This window comes from Stenella coeruleoalba, assembly GCF_951394435.1.
Source record: "Stenella coeruleoalba genome assembly, chromosome: 7".
Classification (NCBI taxonomy): domain Eukaryota; kingdom Metazoa; phylum Chordata; class Mammalia; order Artiodactyla; family Delphinidae; genus Stenella; species Stenella coeruleoalba.
In genome coordinates, this window is record NC_137153.1 from 33,970,332 (window position 1) to 33,987,316 (window position 16,985).

Below are 16,985 nucleotides of genomic sequence, written 5' to 3' on the forward strand. Positions count from 1 at the left end.
CCCCCCCAGCCTGTCTGCTCTCTTAGAGATATCCCCCATCCCCCACCCGGTCCTCTTCCTCTGTTGGGCTCCTTTCCTCCACCTGTCCCTACCAAGTATGACAGCTCCCGCTGGCTTCTCACCATGGCCTGGTCTGTGTCCTGTGATGAGGAGGGTGGGCGGGCCTGGGATGGGTGGGGTCCTGTAGCTTGCCCATGACCCAGAGCCTGGGATGGGGCATGGGGCAGAGGCCTCCACCCCAGGGGTGCCCAGCACAAAGGGCCTGTCCCAAAACTGACCCACTGTGTTCATGCCAGGGATAGGGGCTTCCTAAAGGGTAGGCAGGGGTCACCTCCCACCCGCCCTGGACCTCACCTCTGACCCTGCCCAGAGTAAAAAGTAATTCTAGACCCTAGTGAGGGTCTGGGAATGGGGCTCCCACAGACGGGGTGACACACTCTATGTCCATAGAAATGGAGGAGGCCTGATGGGGCTGCCGGCTGGTCCTGAAGAACTTCTCTGTGCTGGAACCATAACTGCTCCCTCACCCCATCTGCTGGCTGATGTGAACCAGAGATGAACAGAACTGATGCTGGCTCAGCTTCAGTTGAGTGATAATTAAGGTTCACCCACGGAGAATGTGTGAAGTGTTAGGGAAAAGGCTCCACCTGGCTCAGTAAGAGCTGCGTGTTCAGAAAAGTTTGTTATCTGTTTGATCAACTATGCACTACTCTTCTGTAATAATAACGCAGCGCAGAAGAAAAACGTTTGGCCCTCAAAGCAGTATGACCACAGGAAATAAAAACCCTAAATTCCAACGTGCATCATTTTATGACAGACAAGTGTGGCCAGGTGATCAATAAAGACTTTCAGGAAAAACTGTATTATATTAGGTTTGTGGAGTGGAAATAAGAATCTGCACTTGTGTATTTTTATAATATAGCTGGAAGACCATGAAGTTCCATGGAACCATTTCATAGAGCATTAAAATAATAATGGTATTTACAGTATGCTGGAGATGACGTCCTTTATAGCTACTTAAACTTATGACATAGTTGGATCCCAGCTCACACGTGGTGAAGGCACCTAATTTTACATAGTCCTTCTGTAGGCGGCAGAAGGGGCGGGGCCCAGTGGGGCCCTTGCTGCTGCTGGTGGCTCTGCCTTTTGTGGGAAGGGCAGTGGCCTGGGTGGCCTTAGAAGAGCAAAGGCCCTTAATTTTGAGTCATTTGTGCACCTAAATCTACTGCCCCACACCAAAGAAGATGGTATTATTTATGATAGCAGTGAGGGGCTGGATGGTGATGTTCATGTTTCCTCCTCAGGGAATTACAAGCTTGTTGGCACCCATGACAAAGAATGTGTGAGTGTTGGAGTGCCCGACCCTCCCTGACCTGTGTGTCCCCTGAGATTTTACTCTCAGTCCGTGCCCAGTGGGATCTTTCTTTTTCTGTGACTCCATAGACCCTTCATGTTGGGTCTACGCTTCCTCAGAAGTGGGATACCATCTTAAGGCAGCGGTAGGAGGACTTTATACTTTAATAACGATGCCTTTATTTTATTTTAGTTTAGTTTATCTTTTATTTTATTTTTTATTTTTTCAGAAGCAAAGGAAAACTGTATTCTTTGATCAAAGAATGGAGAGGTGCGAGCTCGTGCTCTAGAGTACACGCTCTCTGATGCCTTTGTTTTAAAATGGATTAGAAAAAGCATACCTCCCTCTTCTGTGAGTTCACGTATTTTATAGCTTAGATGTGGCTAAGGAGAGCACTTGAGTTTAAAAGAAGTGAATTTATTTTTAAAACTACAGTAAGGGGGGGCCTTCAACATGGCGGAGGAGTAAGATGGGGAGATCACCTTCCTCCCAACAAATACATCAAAAATACATATACATGTGGAACAACTCCTACAACTCCTACAGAACACTTACTGAACAAGACCTCAGACTTCCCGAAAGGAAAGAAACTCCCCATGTACCTGGGCAGGGCAAAAGAAAAAAGAAAAAACAGAGACAAAAGAATAGGGACGGGACCTGCACCTCTGGGAGGGAGCTGTGAAGGAGGAAAAGTTTCCACACACTAGGAAGCCCTTTCACTGGTGGGGATGGGGGCGGGGGCGGGAGTGGGGGTAGGTGGGTGGGTGGGGAAGCTTTGGAGCCAGGGAGGAGAGCACAGCAGTAGGGGTGCAGAGGGCAAAGCGGAGAGATTCCCGCACAGAGGATCAGTGCTGACCAGCACTCACCAGCCTGAGAGGCTTGTCTGCTCACCTGCCAGAGTGGGAGGGGGCTGGGAGCTGACGCTTGGGCTTCGGAGGTCAGATCCCAGGGAGAGGACTGGGGTTGACTGCGTGAACACAGCCTGAAGCGGGCTAGTGTGCAACAGCTAGCCAGGAGGGAGTCCGGGAAAAAGTCTGGACCTGCCTAAGAGGCAAGACACCATTGTTTCAGGGTGTGCCAGGAGAGGGGATTCAGAGCACCACCTAAACGAGCTCCAGAGATGGGCGCAAGCTGTGGCTATCAGCTCGGACCCAGAGACGGGCATGAAACGCTAACGCTGCTGCTGCAGCCACTAAGAATCCTGTGTGCAAGCACAGGTCACTATCCACACCTCCCCTCCCGGGAGCCTGTGCAGCCCGCCACTGCCAGGCTTCCGTGATCCAGGGACAACTTCCCTGGGAGAACACATGGCGCACCTCAGGCTGTTGCAACGTCATGCTGGCCTCTGCTGCCGCAGGATCGCCCGCATTCCAATTATAACTACTGTACCCCTCCCTCCCCCCAGCATGAGTGAGCAAGAGCCCCCTAATCAGCTGCTGCTTTAACCCCCTCCTGTCTGGGTGGGGAACAGATGCCTGAGGGCGACCTACATGCAGAGGTGGGGCCGAAACCAAAGCTGAACCTCAGGAGCTGTGAGAACAAAGAAGAGAAATGGAAATTTCAGCGCTCAGCCTCAGGAGCAGTGGATTAAATCTCCACAGTCAGCTTGATGTACCCTGCATCTGTGGAATACCTGAATTTTATTTTTATTTTAATAATTTTTAAAATTTTTATAATCTTATTTTTATTTTTTAATTATTTCTTTTTCTTTCCTTTTTTCTCCCTTTTCTTCTGAGCCGTGTGGCTGACAGGGTCTTGGTGCTCTGGCCTGGTGTCAGGCCTGAGCCTGTGAGGTGGCAGAGCTGAGTTCAGGACATTGGACCACCAGAGACCTCCCGGCTCCACATAATATCAATTGACAAGAGCTCTCTCAGAGATCTCCGTCTCAACACTAAGACCTAGCTCTGCCTAACAGCCAGCAAGCTCCAGTGCTGGTCGCCCCATGCCAAACAACTAGCAAGACAGGAACACAGCCCCACCCATTAGCAGAGAGGCTACCTAAAATCATAATAAGTCCACAGACACCCCAAAACACACCACTGGACATGGCCCTGCCCACCAGAAAGACAAGATACAGCCTCACCCACCAGAATACAGGCATCCGTGCCCTCCACCAGAAAGCCTACACAAGCCACTGAACCAACTTTACCCACTGGGGGCAGACACCAAAAAACAATGGGAACTATGAACCTGCAGCCGGGTAAAAGGAGACCCCAAACACTGTATGTTAAGCAAAATGAGAAGACAGAGAAATACCCAGCATATGAAGGAGCAAGGTAAAAGCCCACCAGATCAAACAAATGAAGAGGAAATAGGCAGTCTACCTGAAAAAGAATTCAGAGTAATGATAGTAAAGACGATCCAAAATCTTGGATGTAGAATGCAGAAAATACAAGAAACGTTTAACAAGGACCTAGAAGAACTAAAGAGCAATGATGAACCACACAATAAATGAAATTAAAAATTCTCTAGAAGGAATCAATAGCAGAATAACTGAGGCAGAAGGATGGATAAGTGAACTGGAAGATAAAATAGTGGAAATAACTACCGCAGAGCAGAATAAAGAAAAAAGAATGTAAAGAATTGGGGACAGTCTCAGAGACCTCTAGGACAACATTAAATGCACCAACATTCAAATTATAGGGGTCCCAGAAGATGAAGAGAAAAAGAAAGGGTCTGAGAAAATATTTGAAGACATTATAGTCAAAAACTTCCCTAACATGGGAAAGGAAATAGTCAATCAAGTCCAGGAAGCACAGAGAGTCCCATATAGGATAAATCCAAGGAGAAACGTGCCAAGACACATATTAATCAAGCTATCAAAAATTAAATACAAAGAAAAGATACTAAAAGCAGTAAGGGAAAAGCAACAAATAACATACAAGGGAATCCCCATAAGGTTAACAGCCAGTCTTTCAGCAGAAACTCTCAAGCCAGAAGAGAGTGGCAGGACATATTTAAAGTGATGAAAGGGAAAAACCTACAAGCAAGATTACTCTGCCCAGCAAGGATAGCATTCCAATTTGTCGGAGAAATTAAAACCTTTAGAGACAAGCAAAAGCTATGAGAATTCAGCACCACCAAATCAGCTTTACAACAAATGCTAAAGGATCTTCCCTAGGCAGGAAACACAAGAGAAGGAAAAGACCTACAAAAACAAACCCAGAACAATTAAGAAAATGGTAATAGGAGCATGCATATCAATAATTACCTTAAATGTAAATGGATTAAATGCTCCAACCAAAAGACATAGACTGGCTTAATGGATACAAAAACAAGACCCGTATATAGGCTTTCTACGGGAGACCCACTTTGGACCTAGGGACACATACAGACTGAAAGTGAGGGGATGGAAAAAGATATTCCACGCAAATGGAAATCAAAAGAAAGCTGGAGTAGCAATTCTCATATCAGACAAAATAGACTTTAAAATAAAGACTATTAGAAGAGACAAAGAAGGACACTACATAATGATCAAGGGATCGATCCAAGAAGAAGATATAACAATTGTAAGTATTTCTGCACCCAACATAAGAGCACCTCAATACATAAGGCAACTACTAACAGCCATAAAAGGGGAAATCGACAGTAACACATTCATAGTAGGGGACTTTAACACCCCACTTTCACCAATGGACAGAGCATCCAAAATGAAAATAAATAAGGAAACACAAGCTTTAAATGACACATTAAACAAGATTGACTTGATATTTATAGGACTTCCCATCCAAAAACAACAGAATACACTTTCTTCTCAAGTGCTCATGGAACATTCTCCAGGATAGATCATATCTTGGGTTACAAATTAACCCTTGGTAAATTTATGAAAATTGAAATCATATCAAGTATCTTTTCTGACCACAACGCTGTGAGACTAGATATCAATTACAGGAAAAAAACCTGTAAAAACAAACACATGGAGGCTAAACAATATGCTACTAAATAACCAAGCGATCACTGAAGAAATCAAAGAGGAAATAAAAAAATACCGAGAAACAAATGACAATGAAAACACTATGACCCAAAACCTGTGGGATGCAGCAAAAGCAGTTCTAAGAGGGAAGTTTATAGCAATACAATTGTACCTCAAGAAACAAGAAACATCTCAAATAAATAAATTAACCTTACACCTAAAGCAATTAGAGAAAGAAGAACAAAAACCCCCATAGTTAGCAGAAGGAAAGAAATCATAAAGATCAGAACAGGAACAAATGAAAAACAAATGAAGGAAACAATAGCAAAGATCAGTAAAACTAAAAGCTGGTTCTTTGAGAAGATAAACAAAATTTATAAACCTTTAGCCAGTCTCATCAGGAAAAAAAGGGAGAAGACTCAAATCAACAGAAGTAGAAATGAAAAAGAAGTAACAACCGACATTGCAGAAATACAAAGAATCATGAGAGATTACTGCAGGCAACCATATGCCAATAAAATGGATAACCTGGAAGAAATGAACAAATCCTTAGAAAAGCACAACCTTCCGAGACTGAACCAGGAAGAAATAGAAAACATAAACAGATCAATCACAAGCACTGAAATTGAAACTGTGATTAAAAATCTTCCAACAAACAAAAGCCCAGGACCAGATGGCTTCACAGGTGAATTCTATCAAACATTTAGAGAAGAGCTAACGCCTGTCCTTCTCAAACTCTTCCAAAATATAGCAGAGGGAGAAACACTCCCAAACTCATTCTACGAGGCCACCATCACCCTGATACCAAAACCAGACAAAGATGTCACCAAAAAAGAAAACTATAGGCCAGTATCACTGATGAACATATGTACAAAAATCCTCAACAAAATACTAGCAAACAGAATCCAACAGCACATTAAAAGGATAATACATATGGCTTCCCTGGTGACGCAGTGGTTAAGAATCTGCCTGCCAATGCAAAGGACACAGGTTCAAGCCCTGGCCCTGGAAGATCCCCCATGACATGGAGCAGCTAAGCCCATGTGCCACACCACTGAAGTCTGTGCGCCTAGAGCCCGAGCTCTGCAACAAGAGAAGCCACAACAATGAGAAGCCCTCGTACCACAATGAAGAGTAGCCCCCGCTCACTGCAACTAGAGAAAGCCCACACACAGCAATGAAGACCCAACACAGCCAAAAATAAATAAATAAATAAATTTAAAAAAAGAAAAAGGATCATACACCATGATCAAGTGTGTTTTATCCCAGGAATGCAAGGATTCTTCAATATATGCAAATCTATCAATGTGATACACCATATTAACAAATTGAAGGATAAACACCATATGATAATCTCAATAGACGCAGGAAAAGCTTTCGACAAAATTCAACACCCATTTATGTTAAAAACTCTTTGGAAAGTAGGCATAGAGGGAATTTACCTCAACATAATAAAGGCCATATATGACAAACCCACAGCCAACATCTTGCTCAGTGGTGAAAAACTGAAAGCATTTCCTCTTAAGATCAGGAGAAAGACAAGGTTGTCCACTCTCACCACTATTATTCAACATAATTTTGGAAGTTTTAGCCACAGCAATCAGAGAAGAAAAAGAAATAAAGGAATCCAAATTGGAGAAGAAGAAGTAAAGCTGTCACTGTTTGCAGATGACATGATACTATACATAGAGAATCCTAAAGGTGCTACCAGAAAACTACTAGAGCTAATCAGTGAGTTTGGTAAAGTAGCGGGATACAGAATTAATGCACAGAAATCTCTTGCATTCCTATACACTAATGATGAAAAATGTGAAAGAGAAATTAAGGAAACACTCCCATTTACCATTGCAACAAAAAGAATAAAATACCTAGGAATAAACCTACCTAAGGAGACGAAAGACCTGTATGCAGAAGAGTATAAGACACTGATGAAAGAAATTAAAGATGATACAAACAGATGGAGAGATATACCATGTTCTTGGATTGGAAGAATCAACGTTGTGTAAATGACTCTACTACCCAAAGCAATCTACAGATTCAATGCAATCCCTATCAAACTACCAATGGCATTTTTCACAGCACTAGAACAAAAAATTTCACAATTTGTATGGAAACACAAAAGACCCCGAATAGCCAAAACAATCTTGACAAAGAAAAACAGAGCTGGAGGAATCAGGCTCCCTGACTTCAGACTACATACAAAGCTACAATAATCAAGACAGTATGGTACTGGCACAAAAACAGGAATGTATGTCAGTGGAACAGGATAGAAAGCCCAGAGATAAACCCACTCACATACGGTCACCTTATTTTTGATAAAGGAGGCAAGAATATACAATGGAGAAAAGACAGCCTCTTCAATAAGTGGTGCTGGGAAAACTGGACAGCTACATGTAAAAGAATGGAATTAGAACACTCCCTAACACCATACACAAAAATAAACTCAAAATGGATTAAAGACCTAAATGTAAGGCCAGACACTATAAAACTCCTAGAGGAAATAATAGGAAGAACCCTCTTTGACATAAATCACAGCAAGATCCTTTTTGACCCACCTCCTAGAGAAATGGAAATAAAAACAAAAATAAACAAATTGGACTGAATGAAACATAAACGCTTTTGCACAGCAAAGGAAACCATAAAAAAGACGAAAAGACAACCCTCAGAATGGGAGAAAATATTTGCAAATGAAACAACTGACAAAGGATTAATCTCCAAAATATACAAACAGCTCATGCAGCTCAATATCAAAAAAACAAACAACCCAATGCAAAAATAGTCAGAAGACCTACATAGACATTTCTCCTAAGAAGATATACAGATTGCCAACAAACACATGAAAGGATGCTCAACATCACTAATCATTAGAGAAGTGCAAGTCAAAACAGCAATGAGGTGTCACCTCACACTGGTCAGAATGGCCATCATCAAAAAATCTACGAAAAAAAAAATGTACAAACAATAAATGCTGGAGAGGGTGTGGAGAAAAGGGAACCCTCTTGCATGTTCGTGGCAATGTAAATTGATACAGCCACTATGGAGAACAGTATGGAGGTTCCTTAAAAAACTAAAACAGAACTACCATATGACCCAGCAATCCCACTACTGGGCATATACCCTGAGAAAACCGTAATTCAAAAAGAGTCATGTACCAAAATGTTCATTGCAGCACTATTTACAATAGCCAGGACATGAGAGCAACCTAAGTGTCCCTCGACAGATGATGAATGGATAAAGAAGATGTGGCACATACATACAATGGAATATTACTCAGCCATAAAAAGAAACAGAGTTGCATTATTTGTCGTGAGGTGGCTGGACGTAGAGTCTGTCATACAGAGTGAAGTAAGTCAGTCAGAGAAAAATAAATACCATATGCTAACATATATATGTGGAATTATAAAAAAAAATTTATTCTGATGAACCTAGGGGCAGGACAGGAATAAAGACGTAGACGTAGAGAATGGACTTGAGGACACGGGGAGGGGGAAGGGTAAGCTGGAGCGAAGTGAGAGAAGAGCATTGACCTATATACACTACCAAATTTAAAATAGCTAGCTAGTGGAAAGCGTCCGCATAGCACAGGGAGATCAGCCTGGTGCTTTGTGACCACCTAGAGGAGTGGGATAGGGAGGGTGGGGATATGGGGGTATATGTATACATATAGCTGATTCACTTTGTTGTACAGCAGGAATTAACACAACATTGTCAAGCAATTGTACTCCAATAAAGATGTTAAATTAAAAAAAGAAAAGAAAATAAAATAACCTTTATCTTCCAGAAAACCACACTAAATATTAGAGGGAACAGGTCACAACCCAAAGCGTGAGATATTACCCTCTGTCCAGAGCTCTCCTTTGCTTACCTGGTGGAGCTCAGCTCTTGAGAGGTCAGGACGTCCCCAGTGAGCCACCTGCCTGCTGTCCCTGCAGCCGCCAGCCCCTGTGCTGACGTAAACTACAGTCAGCCCACTCTTTCTGGGACCTCGCTCCCTCATACAGGATGCTTCTTCCTGGGATCCCTACCCTGCCAGTGCCCTAGGTAGGTGGGGGCTGCCCTTCTCCCCAAGCCATGGGGGTGTTCTCTGGTTCAGGGGTGCCCCTAGCTGCCCCACCCTCCTATCCCTTTCCTGTGTTTTTTGGTGCAGTGTAATTGTATATTTATCTGTTGCCTGCCACTCCCTTCCCCCCGAGGTTGTCCACAGCCCTTTCCTGCATGCCCAGAGCCTCAGTGACCATCTGGTGACTGAGAGAGGTACATGACCCTCGCCAGAAGCAGGACTCGGGGGACCAAGCATCCTCTTCTTCTCCACTGACATCTCCGCTCCCTGTGCACCTACCTGGACCCCAGACTCTGCGCCTTCTCTCTGCTTCATGGTGAAAGAGTGGTGAGGAATGGGCCAGCTCTGCAGCGGGTTGAGCCTGGGTCAAATCCTCTAGACTTGGGAAGGCTCTTCCCACCAATGGAATCCGGGGCCTAGAGTGTGCAGAGACACTAGGCGGGGCCAGTGACCCCCCACCCTTGGGCCCATTCTGTCCCCAGAGCCCCTGTCCTGGAGTGATTCCCTGTACATGGGACTGTTCTCAACAAAGACCCTTGAGGCTTTCTTTTGTTTTATGACCCAATGGGGTTGGAGCGAGGTCCAGGTTGCCACCCCCAGGACTTTGGCTGTTCTGGGCATTCTCTCCCTGCTACTCATGTCCCGTCTCTGTACTGTGTGTGTGGATCCTGCCTTTCCCTGGCAGGACTCAGGGCCGCCGGGCAGCTCTACTCATCGTAGGGTTGGTTGGGCTTTGCCTGGCGAAAGGAGATGGTCGCAGAATCCCCTGCGAGCAGACGGTGTGGCCATTTGCGTCTAATGGCTTCAGCCCTCACTGGTGGAGGTGGCAGAGCTGGTCCCTGGGTGACCTGGGAGGGCCTGTCGGACCCGGGGCTTTCTTCCTCTAAGCACCTTGACCACCCGTCCTCCCTGTCCCCACTCCGAGGGTGCCATCTGTGACTGGCTGGACCTTTTCCCTATAGGAGACAAGAGCCAGCATTGTCCCAGAATGCTTTTATCCTTTATAATCTGATTGACTCTCGCCATCTTTACCCAATAAATAATTTACCAATAATTTATCCACCACCAGGGACCTGGCGGGAGGGAGGCTGGTCTAAGAGAACTCACCTCCCTGTGTGGTGGGGGTGAACTGTCCCGTAGCGGTACTATGTGAGCAGCCAGAGCCCACCACTCCACACCAGACCTCAAGAGCAGCCTGACTTTGGCAGGATTTGGGGTTCTCAAAGGGCTCAGGTGCCCTCTTCCTATCCTGATTCATGACTTGAGCCCCCAGCACCTCAATTACTGAATTCACCCCATAAAGAGTGATGATGCATCAGTCACTGGGGTGGTCCTGCCTCCATGGAGTCACTGAGCTAATGGGGCCAGCCAGCAATCAACAAACAGGGAAAAGGACCCCGGCCAGCTCTGAGAGGGGGACGCTGGGCAGCACACTGCGGCGGCTCTGGGCAGTTCTCTGAGGACATGCCAACTGACCTTTTAAATTATCAAGCGGTGTGTCACCTAGTTAAAAATAGCGCAGTGGCTTAGAACATAAAATAAGGTATGCTCCCTCCCACCTCCACACCCAGTCCAGCTCCAAGAGGTGCTGTCATTAAAGAGCTGACTTTTGTGTTATACTCAGGTCTTGGATTTATCGTGTTTAGCTGGCATCTAAAAATGAAAACTATAGCATATGCAGGGCACATATGTTAGCTTTGTTAGTTATGTTATTTATGACGTGAACCTTTTGCTCCGAACTATAATATAATGAAATCTTTAACTTTGCTGTTGGTTGATGCTGAAATATTGGCAGACACAATTTTTATTATAACTATAAATAATCCTGTGAGTTTCCTCTAGAATCAGTGACTAGACCATTGGAAGGTCTAGTAACTGAAATATAACTGAGATGTCATCGCCCAAAGCTATCTGTTGGGGCAGGGAGTGGCACAGTGGGGCAACCCCATGTCCTTTCTGGTTTCCTTCACCTCGTGCAGCCAAGTTCAGTCGTCCGTCGTGGGCCAGTGGAGTTGGCTTCACCAGGTTCCTTTCTGTGTTGTTCTGTGTTTTGCAGAAACACTTCCAGTAGCTGTTTCACCTAGGGTGCTGGGAAGTAACCTTTGGGTTCTCGAGTGTCTGAGAATAAGTCTTTGGGCCTCGTGGTTTGATGTCCCTTTGGCTGGTGATAGAATTCCAGATTTGAGCCGGCACCAAATTCCAGGTTTGTTGCCAGTGTTGCCGGTGAGACTGGATGCCTGTCTGGGTGTTCCTCAGCAGGTAGAACTTGATCTCAGTCTTTGGGAATCTCACTTTTGCTGGAATGAGACTGGAGGGGGGTCACTTTTCATTTACTCTGACCTGGCCTCGGCACATGCTTTTATTCTAAATAGTTCTTCTTTTAGCTCAGGGAAATGCTATTCTGCTATCTTCCTCCTTGCTGATATCTGTTTTCTGCTCGTATAACTCCTGTTCCTTGTTGTTTAGGACTTCCAGCTGGTTCTTTCATGCCTCTTGATGTTTTTCTTCTATTTCTCTCATTTGGTTTTCAGATGCTTTCACTTTATTTTTTACATTTGAAAAATGGAGGTATAACTTACACATAATGAAACACAGATCTTAAGTGCATAGCTGATGAGCTTTGACAGATGCATGCGAAGGTGTAACCCTCGTCCTCTGTTACAATGTCGAGTGTTCCCGTCGCCCCCCACACCCCCCCAGGTTCTCAGCTCCTGCATCTTCCCCCACCAAAGAGGCAAGCCCTTGTTCTGGTTTCAACCCCACCTGTGAGTTCTGCCTTTTCTGGAGTTTGGGAGATAGTGTGAATGGAGCTGCTCTCAATCCTTTGTTTTGGGGTGGTTACCTTGGAGGGGAGTGGCTGGATCTAGAGCAGGGGTGAACCCGCCAAGGGCTCACTGAGGCTTGTGCCAGCTTGCACTTCCAACAGCTGTGTGCCCAGAGGGATCAGCTGCTCTCAGATGCCCAGTGGTTGGAATGATCCATCTTTTTATTTTAGCCCTTCTGGTGGGTGTGAAGTGGTATCTTGTGCTTGTAATTGGCATTTTCCTGGTGATTCATGATGCTGAGCATGTTTTCATGTGCTTATTGACCATTTCTGCATCTTCTTTTGTGACTTTGCTGTTCATGTCTTTATTGTTGAGGTATGGGAGTTCCATCTGTATTCTAGATGTGACTCCCATGTCAAATACACGTATTGAGGATACGTTGGTGGCTTGACTTATTTTCTGAAACAGAGCATCACTCTTGATGAGTAGAACATGTTTCCATGTTATTGTCTTGGTTAAATGGTTACTTTTTTGTATTTAGTGTTTCATTAGATTACAGAACATCTTATTCTTAAAACATGGAGCTTTAATTTGCAAAATCTCTTCCTTGATTGTTCCTTTTTAAGTAGAAGCTGCTCTTATCTATGTGTGTCAGCCTCTTAGATCTTTGAGGACATGAACTAGATTTTATTTTGAAGTCACTTTTGTCCCTGAATTATTTGTTTTTCTGGGATCAGTCTTGGTATGTCTTTGCTGTGTTGGTGATTATGCTGTCCAGTTCCACTTGTGCGTGGAGTGTCTGATGAGGGCTTGTTGGGGTGGGCCTGGTGGGAGGGAGGATGCCTAATGGGTACAGTGCCACTTGGGATAGAATTCCTTAACCAGCTGATCTTGTCATGATTCCAGGGCCCTCCTCTTCTCTTTGAATTGGTTGGAGCCTGGCTTGATGTCCTCTGAGGTCTTTCAAAGGACCCGAGGGGTTTTGGCCTGTGATTTTTTTCAGCTCTGATTTCTTCCTCCATTTGTCCAGATTTATCTATTTCTGTTCTCCTAGAACTCCTCAAAACTTGACGTTTTGTGTTCATTTGTATTTATGTTTCTTTCTGAGAGTCCTCCTGGTGGGAGGGTGAAGGCATGGGCTTTGTGGGCTGATTGGGCCGTGATGGAGGTGACACTGGGGGTGCACACTCAGGCTCGGGGAGAAGGCCATGCTGGGGTCCCTAGAGGTAAGATTCATCCATGAGCTGAAGTTGAAAACAACAGAGCTCTGAGTGCTCTGAGGTGGGAATCCTTTGGAAGGTTTTAGGAAGGGAAGGGCCAGGATCTAGGCTGCAGGGGTGGGATGAGGCAGGGGGCAGGGTTGGTGATGGATGGGGGTCAGGGAAATGCTGGAGCAGATGGGGTGGGGACAGACAAGGTGCTTGCGGTATTGGAATGTGCTGCGGGTGTCAGTGGTCTTCCTCCAAAGATGTGGCTGGAGCACACTTACGGGCGACACCCCAGAGGTGACTCCTAGTACTTTGATGATGGTGTTATAGTTCCCCACTTAAACTTAAGGTCCAGCTTAGTGCTCAAGGTGCAGGTGTTCCCAGGCCCCAGGAGGTGTGTCTGCCACGTCCTCTGGGACTGATGCGGGCATGGCTGGAACTCTGCTCTTCTTCTCTGTTCTTGTCTCTTGTCAGCATCTCCTGATTTTCCGGTTGTCATCTGCTGTGGTTGTGAACGTATTCTCAAAGTTACGTGTAAATTAGAAGTAAATGGATGCTTCTTTCTTTTAATAATACTCAGTAAGTAGGTGTGGAGGGAGCAAGGTTTCAGAGCTGTTTTTAGGGGAGAAGGTCATGAGTATTGCAGTGTGGGTTTTGGAGGTGTCTCTGGTTCCCGAGACCATGTTGCCTCAGCCCTTCTTGAGCAAGGAGGAGCTCATTCAGGGTCAATGAGGCTTCAGGGTCCTATGTTGCAGATGTTGGAGAGCCAGGAGCAGCTTGTGCCGGCTTTCTAAGTCAGAGACCTGCTCTGCTCTCTGTGGATAAAGAGGGGAAGGACTTGGGTCAGACTTCCCTCGACCCTAGATGTCTAGTCCTTTCCATCTGCTGTGCTCTGTGTGGAAGGAGACGAGCGAGTGGCCTGGCAGATTCCTGGCCCTGGCTCCCTGGAAGGCCTCTGCCTGAGGCTGCGCAGGGCGTCCCTCTCAGCCTGTGTGTGTTTCTCCCTAGGACCGGAAGCTCACCAAACTGGAGAGGCAGCGGTTTAAGGAGGAGGCTGAGATGCTGAAGGGCCTGCAGCACCCCAACATTGTGCGCTTCTATGACTTCTGGGAGTCCAGTGCCAGGGGGAAGCGGTGCATCGTGCTGGTGACTGAACTGATGACCTCGGGGACGCTGAAGACGTGAGCATGCCACCTGCCCAGCCAGCCGGGGCCTCGGGGTGGGCTTGACCCAGGGCCCAAGGGTCGCGATGGCTGAGGCCCCAGGCGTCCATATCTGCTTGGGGTGGTCCCGGCTGGTGTGGCCAGCACCCCTCTCTCAGAAGTGCCCCTGTTTGGGTGATAAATACACAGCCCCCAGCAACTGGAAGCCCCTTCCCCACACGAGCCGTCGGTGAGCCGCACCCCCACCCGCAGGTACCTGAAGCGGTTCAAGGTGATGAAGCCCAAGGTCCTGCGCAGCTGGTGCCGGCAGATCCTGAAGGGCCTGCTGTTCCTGCACACCAGGACGCCCCCCATCATCCATCGGGACCTCAAGTGCGACAACATCTTCATCACCGGACCCACAGGGTCCGTGAAGATTGGAGACTTGGGCCTGGCCACCCTCAAGAGAGCATCCTTTGCCAAGAGTGTGATAGGTAGGCCCGTCTCCAGGGCACCTCCCCGCCCCTCGGGGTCACCGTCCTGCAAGAGTGGGGTGCGCTAGTTCTGCTCCCTTCCTGTGCCCCTCTGCCGGGCTGCCGCCCTGGATGCCCTGTGAGTCCCTTGGCTCTGTCCCTTGGGTGGTGAGGCTGACTGGCACCAAGGGGCTGTTAGCACTGTGGGTACTTGGGAGTGGGAGGGAGGACCGGAGGACAGAGGGATGTGGGGACTTTGTGGTCAGTGAGGCTGGAGCTGGCTTCAGTGGGCTGAGGGGTGGGTAGGGTGCCCCAGGCCCTGAGGCCCACAGAAAGGAGCCCTTGGGGTACTTTGGGGCACGGAGTGAGCGTGTGGGGCATGGGGGCTGAGGGATTCCACGTGGATGGCGGTTTGCTGGCCGTTCCTGCCTCTGCATTTCTTGTCCTCCTCTGAGAAGCCGCTCTGTGGCTGTAGCTGCCATGAGGAGATGGTCTGCAGCTCGTGCCAGCCCCGTGTGGGGTCCTGGTGTGGTCCTGATACACAGTGGGCACTATGTGTCCGCCAGGCCCGGTGGGAGCCCCTCCAGGCTTTGCAAAGAGAGTGCTTGGAGGGACTGTGGGGCAGCCATTCACGGGGTTCAAGATGTCTGGAAAATGCCAGTGTGCTGCAGGGTCAGGTGGCTCCAGGATGTGGCTCTGGAAGCTTGGATCAGGTGGGATCGGGAGAGGCTCTCCTGCGTGCCGTGACGCGAGGGCTTCTTCCCACATGAGCAGAATGAGAGGGTGACTCGGCTTTGCGAGGTCATGGTTTTGCTGTATGGTTGGAGACAGAACTTGACCTGTTTGTGGAAAATGAAACCGGTGGGAATTTGGAAACTTCTCTGGCAGGGTAGTGGGTTTGGAATGTGACATCTGGGGCAGGGTGGCCACGGGGGGTGCCCTGTGGACATGGGGCCTCCGGCTGAACAGGGAAGCTGAGTGGTAGGGCAAGGGTTGACCCAGGCCTCAGTTCCCTATCTGTGAAATAAGTGGAGCAGGTGAGGGTCTGGCTGTGGGGCACACCCCCAGGCCTGTGAGCTGCTGGAGGTTTCCAGGCAGGTTTTGCAGATTCGGCCTTGGAAGTGGGGGTTTCCTCGGTGCCTCTTTTCCCTCTTGGAAATGGACTTTCCAGTTGTTCGGGTGAGATGAAGCCTGGGTGTTTCCAGGAGGCACAGCGAGCCCCACAAAGGGTGCCTGATTTCATGGGGCTCCCTGATCACCCCACCTTTTGCTCAGCCGGAGCCCACGAGACTCCACACTCATCGTAAGTGGGGGCTGATTAACGCATCTAAACAGGTCCTGGACAGCAAGGCCCTGGCCTCAGCAAGGGGCCTCAGCTGAGTGTGGGGGGGTCTGTGGTCAGGTGGGGGATCCCGCAGGATGACGCTTTCCCCTCCGTGCTGTGTCCAGGGTACCTGAGGGGTGGTCGATGCTGTGGACCCATTCTGGGTGCAGCCGTCAGAGAGGTTTTGTGCAGATAAGACGTAGCCCACTTGAGACATCTGGGTGGCAGCCTCCCAGATGCTGTCCGTGACCCTTGTGGGGTTTGTCCCTGAGGGCCACTTGGATCTGATGCTGTCACGGTGTGCTCTCACTGCGATTGTGCTGGGTCCTGAGTAGGTGGAGGTGAAGTGGGCGCAGTCCTTCCTGCAGGTGTTCACAGCCATGGAGGCTGGGACGTGGGGGATGCAGGGCCATGGGGCTGAGGAGGTGTGCCCAGAGGTCCCTGGAAAGACAGGTGTCTCTCTTCTTAACATTTAAATTTAAATGGCTACATTGTAAGGAAAGAGAAAAAGGTTCAGTGTCTGTGGCCCAAGCGCATGCGCAGAATTGGCATCCCCCACCATCCCGGATTGGAGCTGGGGCCCACACACCCACTGCCCACCCTACCCACCCCCCGAAAGCCAGGACATCTGGGGGCCTTGGGGTATTTCTTGTAAAGCAGCATTCCTGGTTCCCAAGGGTCTCAGAAGAGACTGAGCTGGGTGAGTGGGAGTCCTGACCAGGTGAGTGGGGTCCCCCCAGGCCAGC

The 16,985-nt window shown here is 47.7% G+C and overlaps 1 protein-coding gene across 1 annotated transcript in view; it reads left to right on the forward strand.

Moving 5' to 3' along the window:
- WNK2 (WNK lysine deficient protein kinase 2) overlaps positions 1-16,985 on the forward strand; it is a 155,712-nt gene that overhangs the window by 27,692 nt on the left and 111,035 nt on the right. The window contains exons 3-4 of the mRNA XM_079925504.1: positions 14,309-14,481; positions 14,716-14,936. Of these exons, the coding sequence (XP_079781630.1) occupies positions 14,309-14,481; positions 14,716-14,936 (394 nt within the window). The remainder of the gene's footprint in view (positions 1-14,308; positions 14,482-14,715; positions 14,937-16,985) is intronic.